Raw genomic sequence first — 16,527 nt, 5'->3', positions numbered from 1 at the left:
ACCAGGAGACTGCTCAGGACCCATCCTCTGGACCTCCCCTGGGACTAGCCGGATACTACAACCTCATCATAAATGAAATAAGTTGATTGTCAAGTTTATTTAACCAATTTAATGATTGTCCACGATGGACAGTTTCAAATAAAAACACTCTGCTAATACAAAAAAAGCATATATATACATATATATTATAAAGATTTCATGAACGATATCAAATGGTAAAGTGTAGGCTTTATGAGCTAAGGCTGTTTAAACGATGGAAGCCAAGCCAAGCACATACTTTATATAAGTTCAGTAATTAAATGCAATTACATGGCATATATATATATATAAATATATAAATATATCTTGTCACCATTCTCACAAATACTTTCGGCCATTGTATGCCACATGGAGAAGGGTTAGACGGCCAAGGGGAGGGGACTTGGGACTTCTGGGCCATGCGCCGTTGAGCGCGCAATTAAATGAAAATTATTTCTGTTCCAACATTTGTCAACTGCATTAGAATTTTAATTTCTATATTGTGCGCGCGGCTGCCACTTACTCGGCTCGTTGTTGCTGTTGCAGCTATTGTTGTGGCACTTGGCTTGTTGCTGCAGGTACCATGCGACACCCACAACAAGGGCAGCGATCGATGCCACATAAATGGGCATTAGAGTTGTTCGCTCGCTTTACGATCGCTGGTTGTTGTCACAGTCTCCTTGTCACAGTCTGTGTGTCACTGTCATTGTCATTGTTATTGTTATTGCCGCCGCCGCCGCCGCCGCCGCTGTTGTTGCATTCCACGTAAAAGTTGTAAACGAAATATAAAATTGTAGCAACTCATGTTTATGAGTGTGTTTCGCTTTTCTATTTTGAATTTATGAGCAGCAGCGCCGACAGTCAAAAGACACTTTTAAATATGCACTTTGCGTATAGAGCTGTTGTTGTTTTGTTGTTTGTTGTTTCTTGGAAGCGCGCCCCCCCCCCCATTCCCGGCCCTGCTGCGGCCCATTGATTGACCCTTGGCCTGGACGCAGACGTCGACAATTTGCATGCAACAGGCAGAGGTTTATTTGCTTTTACTTTGCCTATGCTAAACACGTTTTAAGCCCCCTCCCCTTGCTAGCCATCTACCCATCCATCCACCCACACGGACTTGATTGTCGATTGAATTTGCTTACCTTGCAGGTTTGAAAGAATGCGCCAATGCTGTTCTTCGTATAGATATGAGTCGATGTTGCTGCTGCTGCTGCTGCTGCTGCGGCTGCTGTTGTTGTTGCAACTGTATTTGTTGTTGTTGTGGCTGTATTTGCTATTTGTTGTTGTTGCTGTTGTTGCTGTTGTGCAGCAAGTGGCGCATGAGGCGGCGCCGTTTTAATGGCCACAGTATCCATTTCTTAGTGTTTTGTTCTTTGCACACTTTTTAGATAGTATGATCAATAGTAGTGTTGTTGTTGTTGTTGTTGTTGCTGTTGCTATTGCAACGTTTCGTTGGCCCAGACATAGCACATGGCTTCAATATAAGTACGTACATACAAGTATGTATATGCGTGCACTCCAACACTCACAAGGAGGGGACATGTGCAAAATGTTCCTGCCAACAACACGGAAGTGGCAAAAAAGGAAGCGAAGCCGAAGCTGAAGCTGAAGACACCCTTGTGAGCATTTAGCGTGTGCCCGACAGCCCTTGTTCCAGTGTTGTTGCTGTTGTTGTTGTTATTGTTGTTGGTTGTTTGCTTGCAACTGTTGTCGGCTTTTTGGCAATGCAGCGTGTTTTTGCACCTGTTCTCTCAACTTAAACAACCTAAACGTTTGTCCACTTAAATGTTTTTAATGTCAAATGCAGACAAACTCACACATATGCACATACATACATATACTTGTACATACAAATACACACATACAAGTATAAGCACACACACCATAACACTCTAAAAGCTGCACTCGTGTGCTGAGATTTGAATGTTTCTTTTCCTCCTCCTCCTACTTCTTCTTCTTCTTCTTTGACGCTTGTAAATGTAATTGTATTGTAGTTGTTATTGTTGTTGCTGTTGCTGTTGCTATTGTTTTTTTCTTTTGTAGTACGCTTGTCAAATTGGCTTCAGCGTCAGCAGTTTTTGTGTGCTCATTATTTTATTTGTTGCAACTTGTTTGTTTCACTTTGCTTTCAGCAGTCAGTCACTTTCCGCACTTGGCGAACAAAAAATAAAAGAAATAGAACATAAAACATACAGCGAGAGGCACACGAAAAAAATAAGCAGCGGCCAGCAGCAATAAATGCGCGTTTTCTTTGAGTTTTCCACGTTTGCGCTAACAACGTCCGTTGATCTTGAGAGCGTGTTCGACACTAAAACGTTACGCTCAGGTAAAATTTCCCCTGAGTGTCGGTAAAGCGGTCGTTCGGAATGATAGGCACAACAACAACAAGTCAGCGGTGCTCGTTGTCAAGCTGCCCCAATGGACAATTCTCTCTCACCTGTGCGCGTTGTGTTTCGTGGTTGTGGTCACGGCTAGGCGGCATTTACCTGTTCGAAGCATGCAAATACAGGTGGTGCAGTACTTTGCTAAGCCTAGAGTACATTTGCTCAGGGAAATTGTGGAGTTTTAACAAGCTGTTGCCTGCTTTTGAGCGCACACTTTAATAGCTCCCCAAGCCAAGCGCTGAAGTTAAATTGCGGCGCGCCGAAGCCAGGCCCCACAAGTTTTTGACAGCAAAGTTCTTCTCAAAACTGTTTCTTTTTTAATTACTTGTACATAATCTTTCATTGCTTGTAATAGCTTAAGATCCTGGTAGTCATAGCTATTCATACCCAGTTAGCAGTAAGTTTTAACTTTAAGAAAGCATTGAATAAATAAATAAATAAAATATGTTCATACTGCAGCAGATTCGCTGTTACTGTCTTTTGTTGTGAAGCTAAAAATGTCGTACATAGTTGACGCCATTGGCTAAAACAGAATTATTTAAGTGAATACTTAGTTTTGCGTTATTAAAAAGGGTAATACGTATTTGGAGTTTAGAGGAAAATGTTTGTTTATGTTTCAAACGTTAATTTAAAGTTAAAGCTTACTGTGAAATATATGTACATTTTGTGCCTCAAGTATTAGATCTACCTACATTTTTTATGAACATAACACTACAATGAACAATACATACATATACATATACGAGGACATATTTACATATCTTCTCTGGTATGGAAGACGATGGCAATACCTCAGTCAAATAATTATATATATAAAATAATTTTTTTGCTATTCTGCCATCACCTAGGCACTTTATTTATGAATACAGCCTGTTTTGGATATCTCTTCTTATGTATACACAACTTTAATTTCCTTATTTTCTTAATATTGGGATAGCCGTTAGCTCAAAATGTACGCGCGCCTTTGGCATTTGGTTATAAATAAATATGTATATGTGTCTTTTAATCTTTAATTGGTTTAAACAATTTAATTGCAAGAATTTTGTTCTAAATGAAAACGTGGGCATACTTACATGTTATTAAATGCATTTGTTGTCTGTTACTATAAGCAATCGAGCTGAAGGCCTCTGTTGCCATAGCTTAGAAAAAATAAGCTAGCCTATAATTTTATTATTATTAAGTTAGCTCTTAAATAAAATAAAAATAAATACTATAAGCAATAAAACTGCAAACCTACAGTTTTTTTAACTTGCACGAGTACATTTTTAAACTTACAAAAATATGCGACATATAATTATTTGACTGAGGTATGTATAACATGTTCGCGGCAATTGGTGTGGGTGAGGAAAAGAACGGTCATGCAACATGACTCTTTGTTATATTAATTTATTAATTTGTCGATGAAGGGAGTTCGGGAGCTTGGGGTGCAAAGAGCGAACATTTTATATTTTAGTATATTCATTAATTATATATTAATAGTATATTCGAGACTCATTCTGTGTTGTTTCTGAATTGAATTGAAATTAACCCTTGAAGTATGCAACTTTTCTTTCCAATCAGTACTTGCGAGGCACAACTTCTGCTTATACAAGATCTCACAATATCGAATTCTGTTAAAGTTCGAAAGAACACTCTCGGCACAAAAAATACGCCGTTCGGGGAAATTCACTCTTAGAGCAGCTCAGAAATATCCCCGGCAAATGAACTTTAGTGCGGAGAGCGCGAGCTTCGCTTTTGGTCCGCGTCCAAGAGATTCGCATGGGTCTATCGAAAACCAGAAGTCTCGTACACGCTCTGTGCCAAGCAGTGCTTGCTTATTGCAGCAGCAGCAGCAGCAGCTCCAAGCGGGCCCAAAACAAAATGGCGTCCATTGTATAAGTGCGCGCGCGCTGTTAAGATCAGAGAAAAATAAAAACACTATGCTTGTGTGTACAAAAAGAGAAAAGCCAAACGAAAGGTACGAGTGCAAGAACAACAACAAGAAAACACGTTTACGGACTTAACGAGTTTTGTCTCTTGTCGTCGTTGCTGGCTTTCAAAATCAACGTGCAACAAGCAACCAAAAAGGTAGACAGAGCACAGCAAGAAACGAAGCAGGCAGCGCAAAGAGAAACGAAAAAGCCAAACGAAAAATATTGTTATTGAGGTTGCGTCAAGGGGGCAACAAACAAACAAACAGACAGACAGAGAGACCAGCAGACAAGCAGACGGGCGGACAAGCAGACGGGCGGACAAGCAGACGGGCAGACGGTTGGACGAATGTGCAAAGCATTGGTTGCCTGCTTGGTCGGTTGGCTTAGCTGGCTACTTTTGGGGTTCTTATACGTGTTATACTTGTATGTGTGCCTGTGTTGTTCTTGCAGGCTGCATTAAGCTGAAGATGCTGCCAGTTGCTTCTTCTTCTTCTTCTTCATCATCATCTTCTTATTTTTCATCTTTGTTGTGTTTTTTCCTTTTGATATTTCGTTGTTTTTTATGTTTTCATGGCCCATTAGTTGCTGTTGCGCCGCTTTGTTTTGGGGCCAAGTTTTTGCTGCTCTTCTGCTCCTTCCTTGTTGTTGTTGATGTTATGTTGCTGTTGTTGTTGTTGTTGCTGTGCGTTCTTGCGTTTTATTTATGTGGCACTTGCGGCAGTCAGGCGCGCGATCTGCAAATTGCGCGCCAAAAGCCAAAACGCGCACAGCTTATCATTAGCCAGAAAGAAGAGAAAGAAGAGAGAAGAAAAAACGAAAGACCTAAGCAACGAACTTGCAGCCCTGCACACAGTAGCCCTCCGCTTATTATGTGCAAAATCCGCTTAAGATCATGAAAAATCTCACATGACAGACGAACATCGCTACCCCAACAGCTCACTCGTCCCTCCTCAGCGCTCACCCCTCCCTAACGGCCAATCAGCACTTGGCCCGCAGGCTGCCACAATAAGAAGGCAATGCTCGGCCTTATACTCGCATGGAGCTAAGTCGCATCCACTGGCCAGTAAGTATAACCCTGGCATTTCAACAAAATCACAGCAACAACAGCAACAACATGGCAATGAACAGTTCTTCAAATTATTGGCTCCACTTTTGGCGCAATCTCTAATACTAAGCTTTGCGTCTCTTCCTGCTTCCGTAACTTTGGCACGCCCCAAAAGAAAAAAAAAATGGATAATGCCAAATGTTTTAATTGCATAGGACAGGGGGTGCGGCAAATAGCAATTGCTGCGGATTCGAATTCGTATTCATATGCGTCGTCGGTCTTATTGTTGTGTTAGGTGTGCAAAAATGCAGCAAAAGTGTTGCAATCAAAACGTTTGTTGGTGTTGTTGGACTCGTTTCTCGCTGCTGTTGTCAATTATCATAATTTTTGGTTTTTTTCGCGTTGCAGTTGCTTGCCAGCCACAATTTGTGGCAATTACTTTGTCATTTTTGTTGTTGTTGTGTACACGAAAACAAGTCGCCAGTTTCTGACTTTGCTTAGCTAATTTTATTTAAATGTAATTCGGCACTTGTCGTGGCCCACAGCCGTTGCCACTACCACTACCACTACCAATTGGCCCCAGCCTTGTGGGCAGATTGTGGATTCTGGCTTGTTATTTCATAATTGCTAAGTACGTGCATTGCACGTTTCACTTGCTGGACATGCAACAACTAAGTATATGAGAACTGTGCCCATTAGGGGCAAGCCGGAGAGCCTTATAGGCGTGCTGTATGGTAAGCCTTTAAGACCATAGCTCGCCTGTAGGTCCTCAAATATCACCGAATTTCTTGTAAAAATTGAGAAAAATTAAATATTTGTGATTTGTTTTTGCTTAAGTGGACTCGAAATGACCTTAGCCTAGGCTTCTGGATCTGAATATTTTTATAAAATGACGAAACCCACTTAGCAAAGGGTGGATATTTGGGAAGGGGATGCTGTGAGACCCATACGTATATAACTAATAATGTAAGTCTTGCAAAATCCAAAACCCATCGGACAATAATACATATAGCTTTCTTCATGTTTGATTTGCTTTCGACTGCAATCCATAAACTCAATATAAAAAGTAGATGAACAAGGTGTGAGAAAGAAAGGCTGACTCGGCCATCTCTCATATCAAACAACTAAGCTTCTAAAATGAAAAGTACTGAGGTTTCCAGAGTGTTTGGGCCAACTACGAACCACTGTTCGGTAGGCAGACTTGACATCCCACCCAATACGTTCGTCAATGCATTCATTTATTTCGTTATATGCGTTGTTATTAGTAGAAGTAAAAAAAAATTCTATTAAAATTAAATTAGCTTCGGAATTTTGAACAGTGTTGACAAAGCTCTGCAGTTGGATTTAAAAAATTGAATAATTGAATAAGCTTGTGTTGCCCAGGAATTGGGCGAGTCTATAATCTGCGTAAGATTTCAGCCATTTGCAAAATCCGTGCGTTTAACCAGACGGACGAACGAATGTAAGTCGATTCAGTCAGTTCGTGCTAAGCATAATTACTATACTTATGGGGTCGGAGATGCTTTCTTTCCTGCCCTTCTTATCCTTCAGGTATAAATTCTGTAATTCCCATCTCTTTTAAGCGATCTTAAAAATCTTAAAAATCTTTTTGTTTCTTAGAGATCTTTTTCCATTCTATTTCTATTTATTTAAAATGTAATTATCTTTGTTATTACTTATGCTTTTTTTAATTATCAACAGTTCTTCTGTTTCAGGTTAGAAAGAAAGAAACCATATGTAGTTAATAGGTTTAATCGCTCAGATGAATATACATAAGTATAGGAATATTGCACATAACGCTTCGTTAGCTCAAAGTTTGCTTTCATAATCATTATGCTTAGAACATATACGAACATATACAAGTATATAGGAGTGTGCATGTATGTGTGTATTGTGTGTATTGGGCAGCTGCACAAATTAAGAAACTTTCCAAGTGAGTGCCAAGTGGCCAAGTGAGCATTATATGATAGTTGCCATAGAACTTGGCAGCTTTTGCCTTTCCAGCCAATTTATGCGCACAAATTAACAACAATGGGCAACAGGCAACAGGCAACAGCAGGGGCAGCAACGGCCGCAAACAGCAACAAAAACTGCAAAATAAATGGCTTAAAAGCTGCAGCTTGCCACGGCAGCATAAAAGCAATCAAAAGACTGCCACATAAATTTATGAGCAGTAAGAAGCCAAATCCCCGCTGAGACGAAAGGCACAAGACACTACAAGAAGGCACGACGGCGCAAGGAGTCCGGCGCGTGTTGTTCATATACATTATATACAAAATACATTTAAAAGTATATAAGTATATACCTACATTGTATGTATATACGCAACAAATATAGTATATAATATGTGTGTGCTTATATGTGCAAGCTTATGCTGATAAAACTTGAACCAGGAAAAGGAGCAGAGCCGGTTTTTGTGCATGATGTTGTTGATGATGCAGCAGCAGCAACAGCAACAGCAACAGCAACATCAACAATATCAGCAACAGCAACAGCAGCAGCAGCATCATCTTCATCGTCATCATCCCTGCTAAATTTAGATGCGCAGCCTCAGCTCAGCTCAGCTGTGTTTTTTTTTTTTTTTAGCAACAAGAAGGGCGTCCAACTAGTTGTTGTCGTCCCTACCAAAAATAGTTTTTCTGACTTTGTACCGCCAGCCAGTTTGTTGTTTGTTTGTTAGTTGCTGGCAATTGCGCGCGCAGATTTGCGCGCCATTTTTCAACAACACCAACATGCACCTCTGCAACAAATGCAGTTGTTATCGAACAAGCACACACACGTACACCTACGATACATGCAGCTACAATGTCTTGCCCGCCATATCTAGCCATTCTCACAGAGGAAGAAATTATTGTTCTCTGTATTAATACATTTCAGTGGAGCTTTTTCAATTCCTAACACTTCATATGGAAATGGAAATCACGTTTTAGAGTTTGATTTTATTTCAGTGATCTCCAGGACCTACTCTTAATCGTACTTTAACTTTTCTCTTTGTACAACAATAATAAAGACGGCAGTCGCGAATGAATTCTTTCAACGTGACCAGATGAAAAATATAGACCACAAGTATGTTGTAAATACAAGTATGTACATCAGAGTCTTATATCTTATACAACTTTCTAAGTAACAGCCACTTTAAAAAAGCCTGTCGGATTTTAAAGCCACAATCCAAATAGGATATTCTGGGAATTGAGATTTGAGCCAACGGAGCCATAATAAAGCAATTAATTGTTACCTGTGTATTATCTAATTAACGTTCTTCATATACGAGCATGATATAGTAGGCCGATCTAGCTGAAATTGAATTACAAGCATATGCTCTAATATTATATTGAAAGACTGCACTTAAAATTTGGCACAGAAAGCAACCGACAGCTCTATATATATACAATTGTTAGGTCTTCCATCACTTGCTAACCGCCGGATTTTATTAGGTGTTGTTTTTATACATAAATTAATTACCGCCGACATCGAGTGTTCGGTGCTTGTCAGCCAAATTAACTTTACGGTACCACAAAGACCTTCAAGATTTTTTGTTCCCATAAAGCATAGTTGCTTGTACAGCGATTTAGGCACAGTCCGTTTCGGGTTCTGTGTAGCAACTACAATAATTTGAGTCATCTCTGAGGCCATGAGAGGTCGGTTTGTTCGATTAAATCTTGCTTACTTAATTTCCTGATTCGGTCTGAATCTCTTTAAATCGTTTGTAATTCTATTTAATTTAAATTTTTATTTTTAATGTTTTTTTTCAATTTTTGAATGTATATCTAGTTTATTTCTTTTCTTTATGTTTAACATTGACAGTTATTTGTCAATTAAATAAATAAATAAATATAAACGTCTATTTATTAATGTCTATATCAATCCGTCTCGTCAAACCTATGCATTTCTTCAATTCAAGTTCAGAGAAATGCATTGAAATCCAACTTACTCGCGTGTACGAGTAACATCTTAAATGTTTTCTTGGCCAACTAATTATTTCTTGCTGTGTGCAAATACTACTATATAGTATGTATGTATGTATGTATATGTACTTGTACGATCGAATGCCCTGGCAGTTAAGCCTTGTTTGGCCCATGTTCAAAGCCTTTTCCCGTTTACCCCTCCTTTGCTGTTTTTGGTTCGAGCGCGCGCTTTGTTTGCTGTTTTTGGAGTGCTTAGGATTTGTTTATTTGTCTCACTATCTCTCTGGCCTGTTTGTCTGTTTATTTTGCTCATAGCGCGTGGTTGTTTGCATCTGGGCGTGTGTGTGTGTGTGTGTCTAGAAAACTGTACCAAAAGAGCGTGTTTTGGCCAAGAAGTGGCGCACTTTGTTTCTAGTTGGTGCCATACAAGTATGAACAATTTGGACACATTTGTGCAAATGTTTGAGCGTCTGCGAGTCCGGAAAGAAGGCAAATCTAAGTGCGATTTTAGGACAAGCCTAATGTTGCAAGTCTGCCGGCAAACGGTGGAGCGACAACATGAAGCAATCAACAACTTTCAATGATGATCATGTGTGGTGAGCATGACTGCCACTTGAATGCATCCTGTGTGCAATCGCCGCATGCCAAGTCAGCAGACAAAAGTTGTTGCTGACGTTGCAACATAAATTGTTGTTGCTCTCTCATTACCAACAACAACAACAACGACAGTGGCATCAGCAGCAGCAGCAGCAATAACAACAACTTTCCGACGCCATGTCTAAATGGCAAATTTATGATTGACTCGTGCCTAAGCGGTTGCCTCAATAAATAACATCGGCCGCAGCAACAAGCACACCACCAACACAGACAGTCTACCGCATGCTAAGGTTGCCGTTGCAGTGGCAGCAACGACGCTCGCAAGCGCACAGTTATCGCCAGTTTTGATAGTCATCGTCATCATCTAATTGGCTACTGGCCGCCGATACTAACGACTCTTCGTCGCAACAGTCTGCAGGGGCTAAATGGCCAGACCGATGGACAAAGCCTAAAACATCCAAGATCCAATGTACATCATGGGGGAGGAGGAGAGAGCTGAGGGGAGAGGCCAGCTGTGGGACTTTCAAGCTGTCTAGCATTGCATATTAAATGAGTTGCTAGGTAATCTTACTGTGTAGGATAGCAAATCAATCATAAGTTAAAAGACCAATGGAGTCACAATGGCCAATAGAAAGGCTCCCCTCTCTCCAATTACCCACCAAACAAAATGGTATGGCCATAAAAAGGACCAAACGCGACTTAATAGGCAATTATTCCATGGCTGGTATACCAATTTCTAAGTAGAATTAAAAAACTCGTAGAAAGACTCTAGAAACATGGCAATTGGTTTAAAAAAAGACCACTAGCTATTAATTGTTTTTCACTGTGATTTGATTATAAAATTTCGAATAATAATTACTGGCCACAGAATCTTTTCCTAAGTATAAGCACATCGATCTCTTTATATATCCCTGACATCTAAGCAAATCAAGTTAGCACAAATCGAGCCATTTCTGAACTCTTCCATGGATAATGTAAATGATATCAAGCTTAACCTAAATTGATGTCCAAGAGCTGATTTATATGTTATCATGAATCATACTATATCTATCAGAAAGTAGCTATCACTTATCAGAGCATAGGTCTATTGGGTTTTCTAGCCAAATGAACACATCTGCAGCCTTGTGGCAGGGAAATTATTTACTGTCTGGACTCGTACACTTCTCTTGTCCTCCTTCCAGCTTATGATCTTTCAGATAGCACCCGGACTAATGTGCAGGATAGAAGAACTTGACGCCAACAGATCTCTCTGCAATTTACACATTCAATTAACAAGCCTTTCTCTGCCCTCCCCTCTCTCTCTCTCTCTCTCTCAGCTTCAATAAGTGAGTTTGTTGTTGTCTTCAGCACTGCACTTGGAGTGCTAAGTGGAGTTAACGCAGCTCTGCCATTGCATTTCTGTTATCCGGGCAGCCTATGCTGCTGCTAATCGTTACGCTAATTAAAAAATCAAAGCTCAACATGTGGTAATTAAAAGATCTAACAACTTTCCTGATACTTAACGACGCCATCGCCATCGCCATCTCCATCGCGATCGCGATCGAGTCCGCAAATTGGCCAAGTCGATATTGTTGTTGTGGTTGTTGTTGTTGTTCCTTATGCAATGACAATTGCTGCTCAGACCGATGCTCTGGCTGCCCAACACAAATGTGTCATGCAGGCGCTGAAGAGCTTGGGAAGGCGCATGAGGTGGAGAGCTGGCGAGCTGGCGAGCTGGAGAGCTGGAGAGGTGGCAGCGACAATCGTTCCGTATTTGGGTGCAGCTGGCGGACAACCGGTTTGGCGTGTGCCAGAGCTAAGCCTGCTGCTGCATGTTAAGCGACGGCTGCGCTCCTCTTTTACTTTTTTGTTGTTGTTGTATTTTTTGTACTTTTTAGCAAACAAATACAGAGGGAGACAGACAAAGCAAATGAATTAATTAAAGTGGCTTAAACGACAGCAACGGCCATTAACATTAACGGCAGCTGTGGACGCGTGGCTCCTTTTTGTTGTTGGTGCAAAAACAAAAAAAAACAAAAACAAAAGAAAACAGCAACATCATCATCGCGAAGAGACAGGAACAGACTCTAGAAGTACTCCTTGGCCAGCTTTGTGCGCTCGTCATGCGGCTTGCGATTGGTTACACTATCCGACTCGTCCATCATGTTCTCGAGAAGGCGCTCCTGCTGTGGATTCAGAGTGGCCAGATATATGTCGCGTGTTGCTCGGAAATGTCCGCAATTGTTCAAATGTTCATTCTCCAATCTCAAATAGTTCCAAATGAAGCGACTGTGAGGTACAATAACTGAGCCATAAGGAGGGGAGGGTTCCTGAAAAGCACTCGCACCACTCACCGCGTGATCTCCAAAATGCTGCCGATGGTCTTACAATTGTAGGGGGTCATCACATTGTTGTGTAGTATTATGAACTCAGCGACCCAGAACAAGCGCAATATTGCATCCTCGATAATGGCAAAATAATAGAAGAACTGCAACAGGAATGCCTCGATATAAAGAGAGGACGAAGAGGCACTAGAGCTGGGCAACTACTCCCTGGACCCCTTAATAGGATCGAAATTATAGCATTCAATTGCTTCTTGATTCATCGCAACTAGCAACGGAACTATCGTTAGTTTCCCAGCTCTATTTTGCACAGCCAAATCGCTCACCTGCGGGTAGACAAGCTTGTCGCGCAAAAACAAATGCTCGCCCTTCCAGATCTGAAAGAGACCAAAATCCTTCAGCACATCCCACAGATAGCAGTAGACGGTCGAGACAACATAGCTGCCCAGATAGGCCCAAGTGAAGGGATTTTGGAACGTATTCTTGTACTTATCTGCAAAGAAGTTAAGGTACTTGAAACGCACGACCCCTAAGCACAGCCCCAGCCCCAGCCACAACTCGACCTACGTTCCGTTTGTATGCGCAGGGTCGCGAAGCCGGCCACAAAGAAGGTGGTCGAGTACTTGCCAGCGTTAAGCAGGTAGACCACAGACTTGGAGCCACTGTCCCGAAAGCGTCTCAAGCACTGCGCGAACCGGAACCAGGCGGGCAGACAGCGACAAATCGGCACAAATATATCCTCGGCAAAGCAAAAGTCCACATCGTAATACCGAAGCCAGCAGGTTACGTAAAATCGCATGATATAGTAGTAGTCGGCCATGCATATGACCAGGGAGTTCATCTGATCGCCCATCCAGAAGTCGGCAAAGCCCACATAATAAAATGGGGCTGCGATCACTCGACCCACCAGCCTTATGGTCCACCAGCGGGCCGGCCAATTGAGTATGGGTAGCGGCAGGAATAACATAGCGATCATAATCAGCGTAAGCGCCAATGGAAACACAAAGGGATCGTCTACATACATGATGTTGTGCAAAAGAAATCCCAAGATGGACAATGCCCAGAGTATGCCAAATGTGCAGGCAATTTCCAGAAATGTTGCCGGCTGCAAATGGTGTCTGGGATCTATCTCGAAAATCAGCACATGGTTAACACCCGCCCGCTGCCAGCCAGCCACATTGGCAGCCATATAAAAATTGAATATAACCCAGGTGAAGGGGCCACGGTAGAGTCGCATGAACGCCTCGATCTTACCCTGTCCTGGCTTGCACTTCATATCTGCGATGATCGGGAAGTATGCCTGACATGAGCGTTATGATCTAAGAACGTATTCGACACTCACACGACACCATCGTCACTACAGCGAACATGATGAACATTCCCAGGGCGAGACCCGCTCTAAAGACCAAATCGGGGGCCGTTGGCTCGCCCAATGGGGGCACGCGTAGTTTGTTCATCGCCAGTGTTCGATCGCCACCGGCCAAATATTGCGTGTACATATCCTCAACCTCGGTGATCATACGCTCCAGGGGCACCCGATTAGTGAAGGGTGCCCAGGCTACATTGCGCTGGTACCAGATAATACCGTGATCTGACTTCAAGTTCTTGTCAAATTTTTTGCAAATCTTGCGAAACCCCGTCGCATTCAGGGTCTGAAAGTTTTGCAGCAGCACCAGGCTTAGGTAGAACTCGCTGTAGGCGTAGCGGAGCTGTCGTTGGGTCATTGGCTTGCGATTGTAGGAGTCCGAGTGCTGTTTATGCAAGGAGATGATGCTGCTTCGATTCGTTGTCATCAGCTGGAGCTTGAGCGTGGCGTTCTTGCGTCGCGCTTCCGCCAGCTTCTCCAGAAAAAAGTTGTTCACACGTGTCAGTTCATTGTGGCACGCGCGAAAGAATTGCTCTTCGAAAGCCCTATAGTAAGACCTGATTTCGTATGGTGTGGATACCTCCGGATTTGGCGCCCGATCCATGGCCTCACTAATCATGTCTTTCAACTCCTTGTGTAAGGCAATGAGATAAAGATGATCAAACGGCACCATGGACGTGCATCTGAGACTCACCGTATATTGCATATACTGCTGACGCCACTCTATGGTCAGATGACTCTCAAAGGTCTTGCCAAATTTCATTCTGGCCACAAGCCATGTAGCCCCGCCCGCGTCGCTACTTTGTGGCCTGGTACTAGAGGCTCAGTCTCAGCTTGTTGATTTGTATAAATTCTGACATCTTTCTCGAATTAGTTTTTTCCTGTGAAACTGATTTGATGCTCAAAATTCCTACAATCTTTTTACGATGTGGGCAGACAACTTTGCCGAAACCCTAACCAGCTATTCTAGCTACTATTCTGGCCGTATAATGCTAATCTCAGTCATTAGCAAGCTTTTTACAGACAGTCTCTCTAAACAGTCAAATGATCCACTTGCAATTAACTTACCTCGGTTAAATATTTTAAAGGAGTAACTATCTTAGGTACATACCTGCAAAGAAAAATAAAATATATATTAGAGGTGGACTGTGGTGTTTATCAACCGGATTCTTACTTGAAACCATATCGAGATGGAAAGGTTTTGTTTTTTAAGTTGTGGAAAGCTATTTACTATATGTATGATATGGAAGTTCCCTTCGCACTCCTCGATTGCCAATTTGTAGATCTAACTCTGCCTTACATGAACCCTTTCGTGTGTTGTGTTCCAATTATAATCCTTTTTCTGACAACATATCCTTCGAACACTCCATTCAGACTATTTCATTTTCAATTTACTTCCACCTTGATTCAAACTATCTCTAATCCTATCTTACTCTTCTACTTATTTCACTTTTTGAATTTCTTTCTTAGTTATACTAAATAATATCTTGAGTTCTTTGGCATATTTTTAAATTTTTTTGTTGGTATTATTATTGTTTTTTTATATATGTATATATATATTTAATATTTTTTCGTTAACTATAAATAAATAAAACAACATATATATAATTCGTTAACAGACTTAAAAAAGTTCAACTCAGCTCATAAAATTAGTTTTCTATACAAAACAGAGAGGAATCTATGGAGTCCGATTAATTTATGCTTACGTTTCATGGAATTTCTTTTGGTTCTTAGACTTTATTTCCAGCTATTGAGTGATGAACAAAAAATGACCTGACGATGTGTTGCTGCCCGTAATTTAATTATAAATTTAAAAGTCTATCCACTGTTAGTTATACACATACTTATTGTATTGTTTTGTACTATAGGTAGAGACATCATCCAAAGGCCCTTCATTTACTATACTTTCGAAATTTGTTCAACTTCTTGCTGCATGTGATGATGAAGATGACTCATTTGTTGTGCCACCATTATGTTCTCTTCCCACGCCCACAAATCACCTCAGCAGAACGCTTGACGCGCTTCCAGCTCCCAACACTTGGCTGCACTTCCTGCCACAAAGCGTCGCTCGAATTTAGGCAACTGACTCATCAGCACGAACTTGGCTGCCACAACTCGTCGGCTGGCGAAAAACCGCCAGAGAAACGTGCCAGCACAGCGGCAAATGTTCAAATTAAGCGAAAAGAACCGCTAGACGTGTTAAGTCATTTCAACCGCCAACAAGAAGTTGAACGAAATTAAAGAGCCCATGTACTGTGACAACTTGGAAGAGGGCGTCTGCGGAAGAACGGAGGGATACGACAGCGCAAGTTGTTGGCATCTGTCATGGGCTGGAACAGGTGCAAGCAAATGGCAGTAAAAAGGTATCCAAACGAGCATTTCAAGCCTTAAGCAACTCTGGTGTTTTCAAAATGAAAATGTTAATTGATTTATTGCTTCAAATTTATTTATATATAATTTATATACAATGCAGACGAAATAAAAAATCGACAAAAAGAGGACGATTAGAGGAATGGGCTCGTCCGGGAATTGAACCCGGGACCTCTCGCACCCGAAGCGAGAATCATACCCCTAGACCAACGAGCCTCCTTCCAAGCCCCCTTCCAGTGCACGAAATTGTGCAAGCTGTGGCAGAGACAGAGGCAGAGACGGGCTGCAACGTCAGTTGCAAGCTTCCAATCAACGCTCCACATCACACACTCGCGTACACACTTCTATGGTTGCCGATCGCAACGTCAGCCACCTACGACACTAGAAAGCAAATCCAATGGCAACAAATGTTCTCAAGTCTCTCTTGGTGGTGTCATTGGCTTGAGATCGCATTACATAGATAGGAGAGAACAGGTGTGGGCTCACGGCAGTTACAGTTAGTGTTCAGGCCCAGTTTCGAAAGTGATCGCCGTGTGTGGCACGTGCTCCAAACTCCAAGCCAAATAAAAAGAAAATGGCTTTTCCAAATCAAACCAAATACTGACGCA

The 16,527-nt window shown here is 41.7% G+C and overlaps 2 protein-coding genes and 1 non-coding gene across 4 annotated transcripts in view; all 3 read right to left on the bottom strand.

Moving 5' to 3' along the window:
- LOC115628888 overlaps positions 1-16,527 on the bottom strand; it is a 65,644-nt gene that overhangs the window by 37,198 nt on the left and 11,919 nt on the right. The window contains exon 1 of one of the 2 annotated variants that reach the window (XM_030525146.1): positions 1,161-1,373. The exons of the other annotated variant lie outside the window; for it this stretch is intronic. Coding sequence (XP_030381006.1) covers positions 1,161-1,373 — 213 coding nt within the window. Of the gene's footprint in view, positions 1-1,160; positions 1,374-16,527 lie in introns of those variants that run through there. 2 annotated transcript variants of the gene reach the window in all.
- On the bottom strand, positions 11,929-14,412 carry LOC115628889 (xenotropic and polytropic retrovirus receptor 1). Its single transcript, XM_030525147.1, has 6 exons — positions 14,244-14,412; positions 13,526-14,180; positions 12,751-13,461; positions 12,510-12,676; positions 12,196-12,329; positions 11,929-12,130 (listed from the first exon to the last, which is right to left on the bottom strand). The coding sequence occupies exons 1-6, from the start codon at positions 14,310-14,312 to the stop codon at positions 11,929-11,931; spliced, it is 1,938 nt and encodes a 645-aa protein (XP_030381007.1). The 5' UTR covers positions 14,313-14,412.
- Positions 16,064-16,135, bottom strand: Trnap-cgg. Its single transcript has one exon. It is a non-coding gene; the product is annotated as a tRNA-Pro (tRNA).

This window comes from Scaptodrosophila lebanonensis, unplaced genomic scaffold (genome assembly GCF_003285725.1).
Source record: "Scaptodrosophila lebanonensis strain 11010-0011.00,11010-0021.00 unplaced genomic scaffold, SlebRS2 tig00000129-arrow-arrow-pilon, whole genome shotgun sequence".
Taxonomy (NCBI): Eukaryota; Metazoa; Arthropoda; class Insecta; order Diptera; family Drosophilidae; genus Scaptodrosophila; species Scaptodrosophila lebanonensis.
Note: the sequence above shows the minus strand (reverse complement) of the source record. Positions and strands in the feature narration are given on the sequence as shown.

What these genes read in the sequence shown, in the direction of transcription:
- LOC115628889 (XM_030525147.1), bottom strand. Translation starts at nt 14,312, where the DNA reads ATGAAATTTGGCAAGACCTTTGAGAGTCATCTGACCATAGAGTGGCGT. An exon ending in AGCAGTATATGCAATATACG is followed by an intron (nt 14,181 to 14,243) that starts GTGAGTCTCAGA and finishes GCCTTACACAAG; the next exon opens with GAGTTGAAAGACATGATTAG. An exon ending in ACAAGCTTGTCTACCCGCAG is followed by an intron (nt 12,330 to 12,509) that starts GTGAGCGATTTG and finishes TTCCTGTTGCAG; the next exon opens with TTCTTCTATTATTTTGCCAT.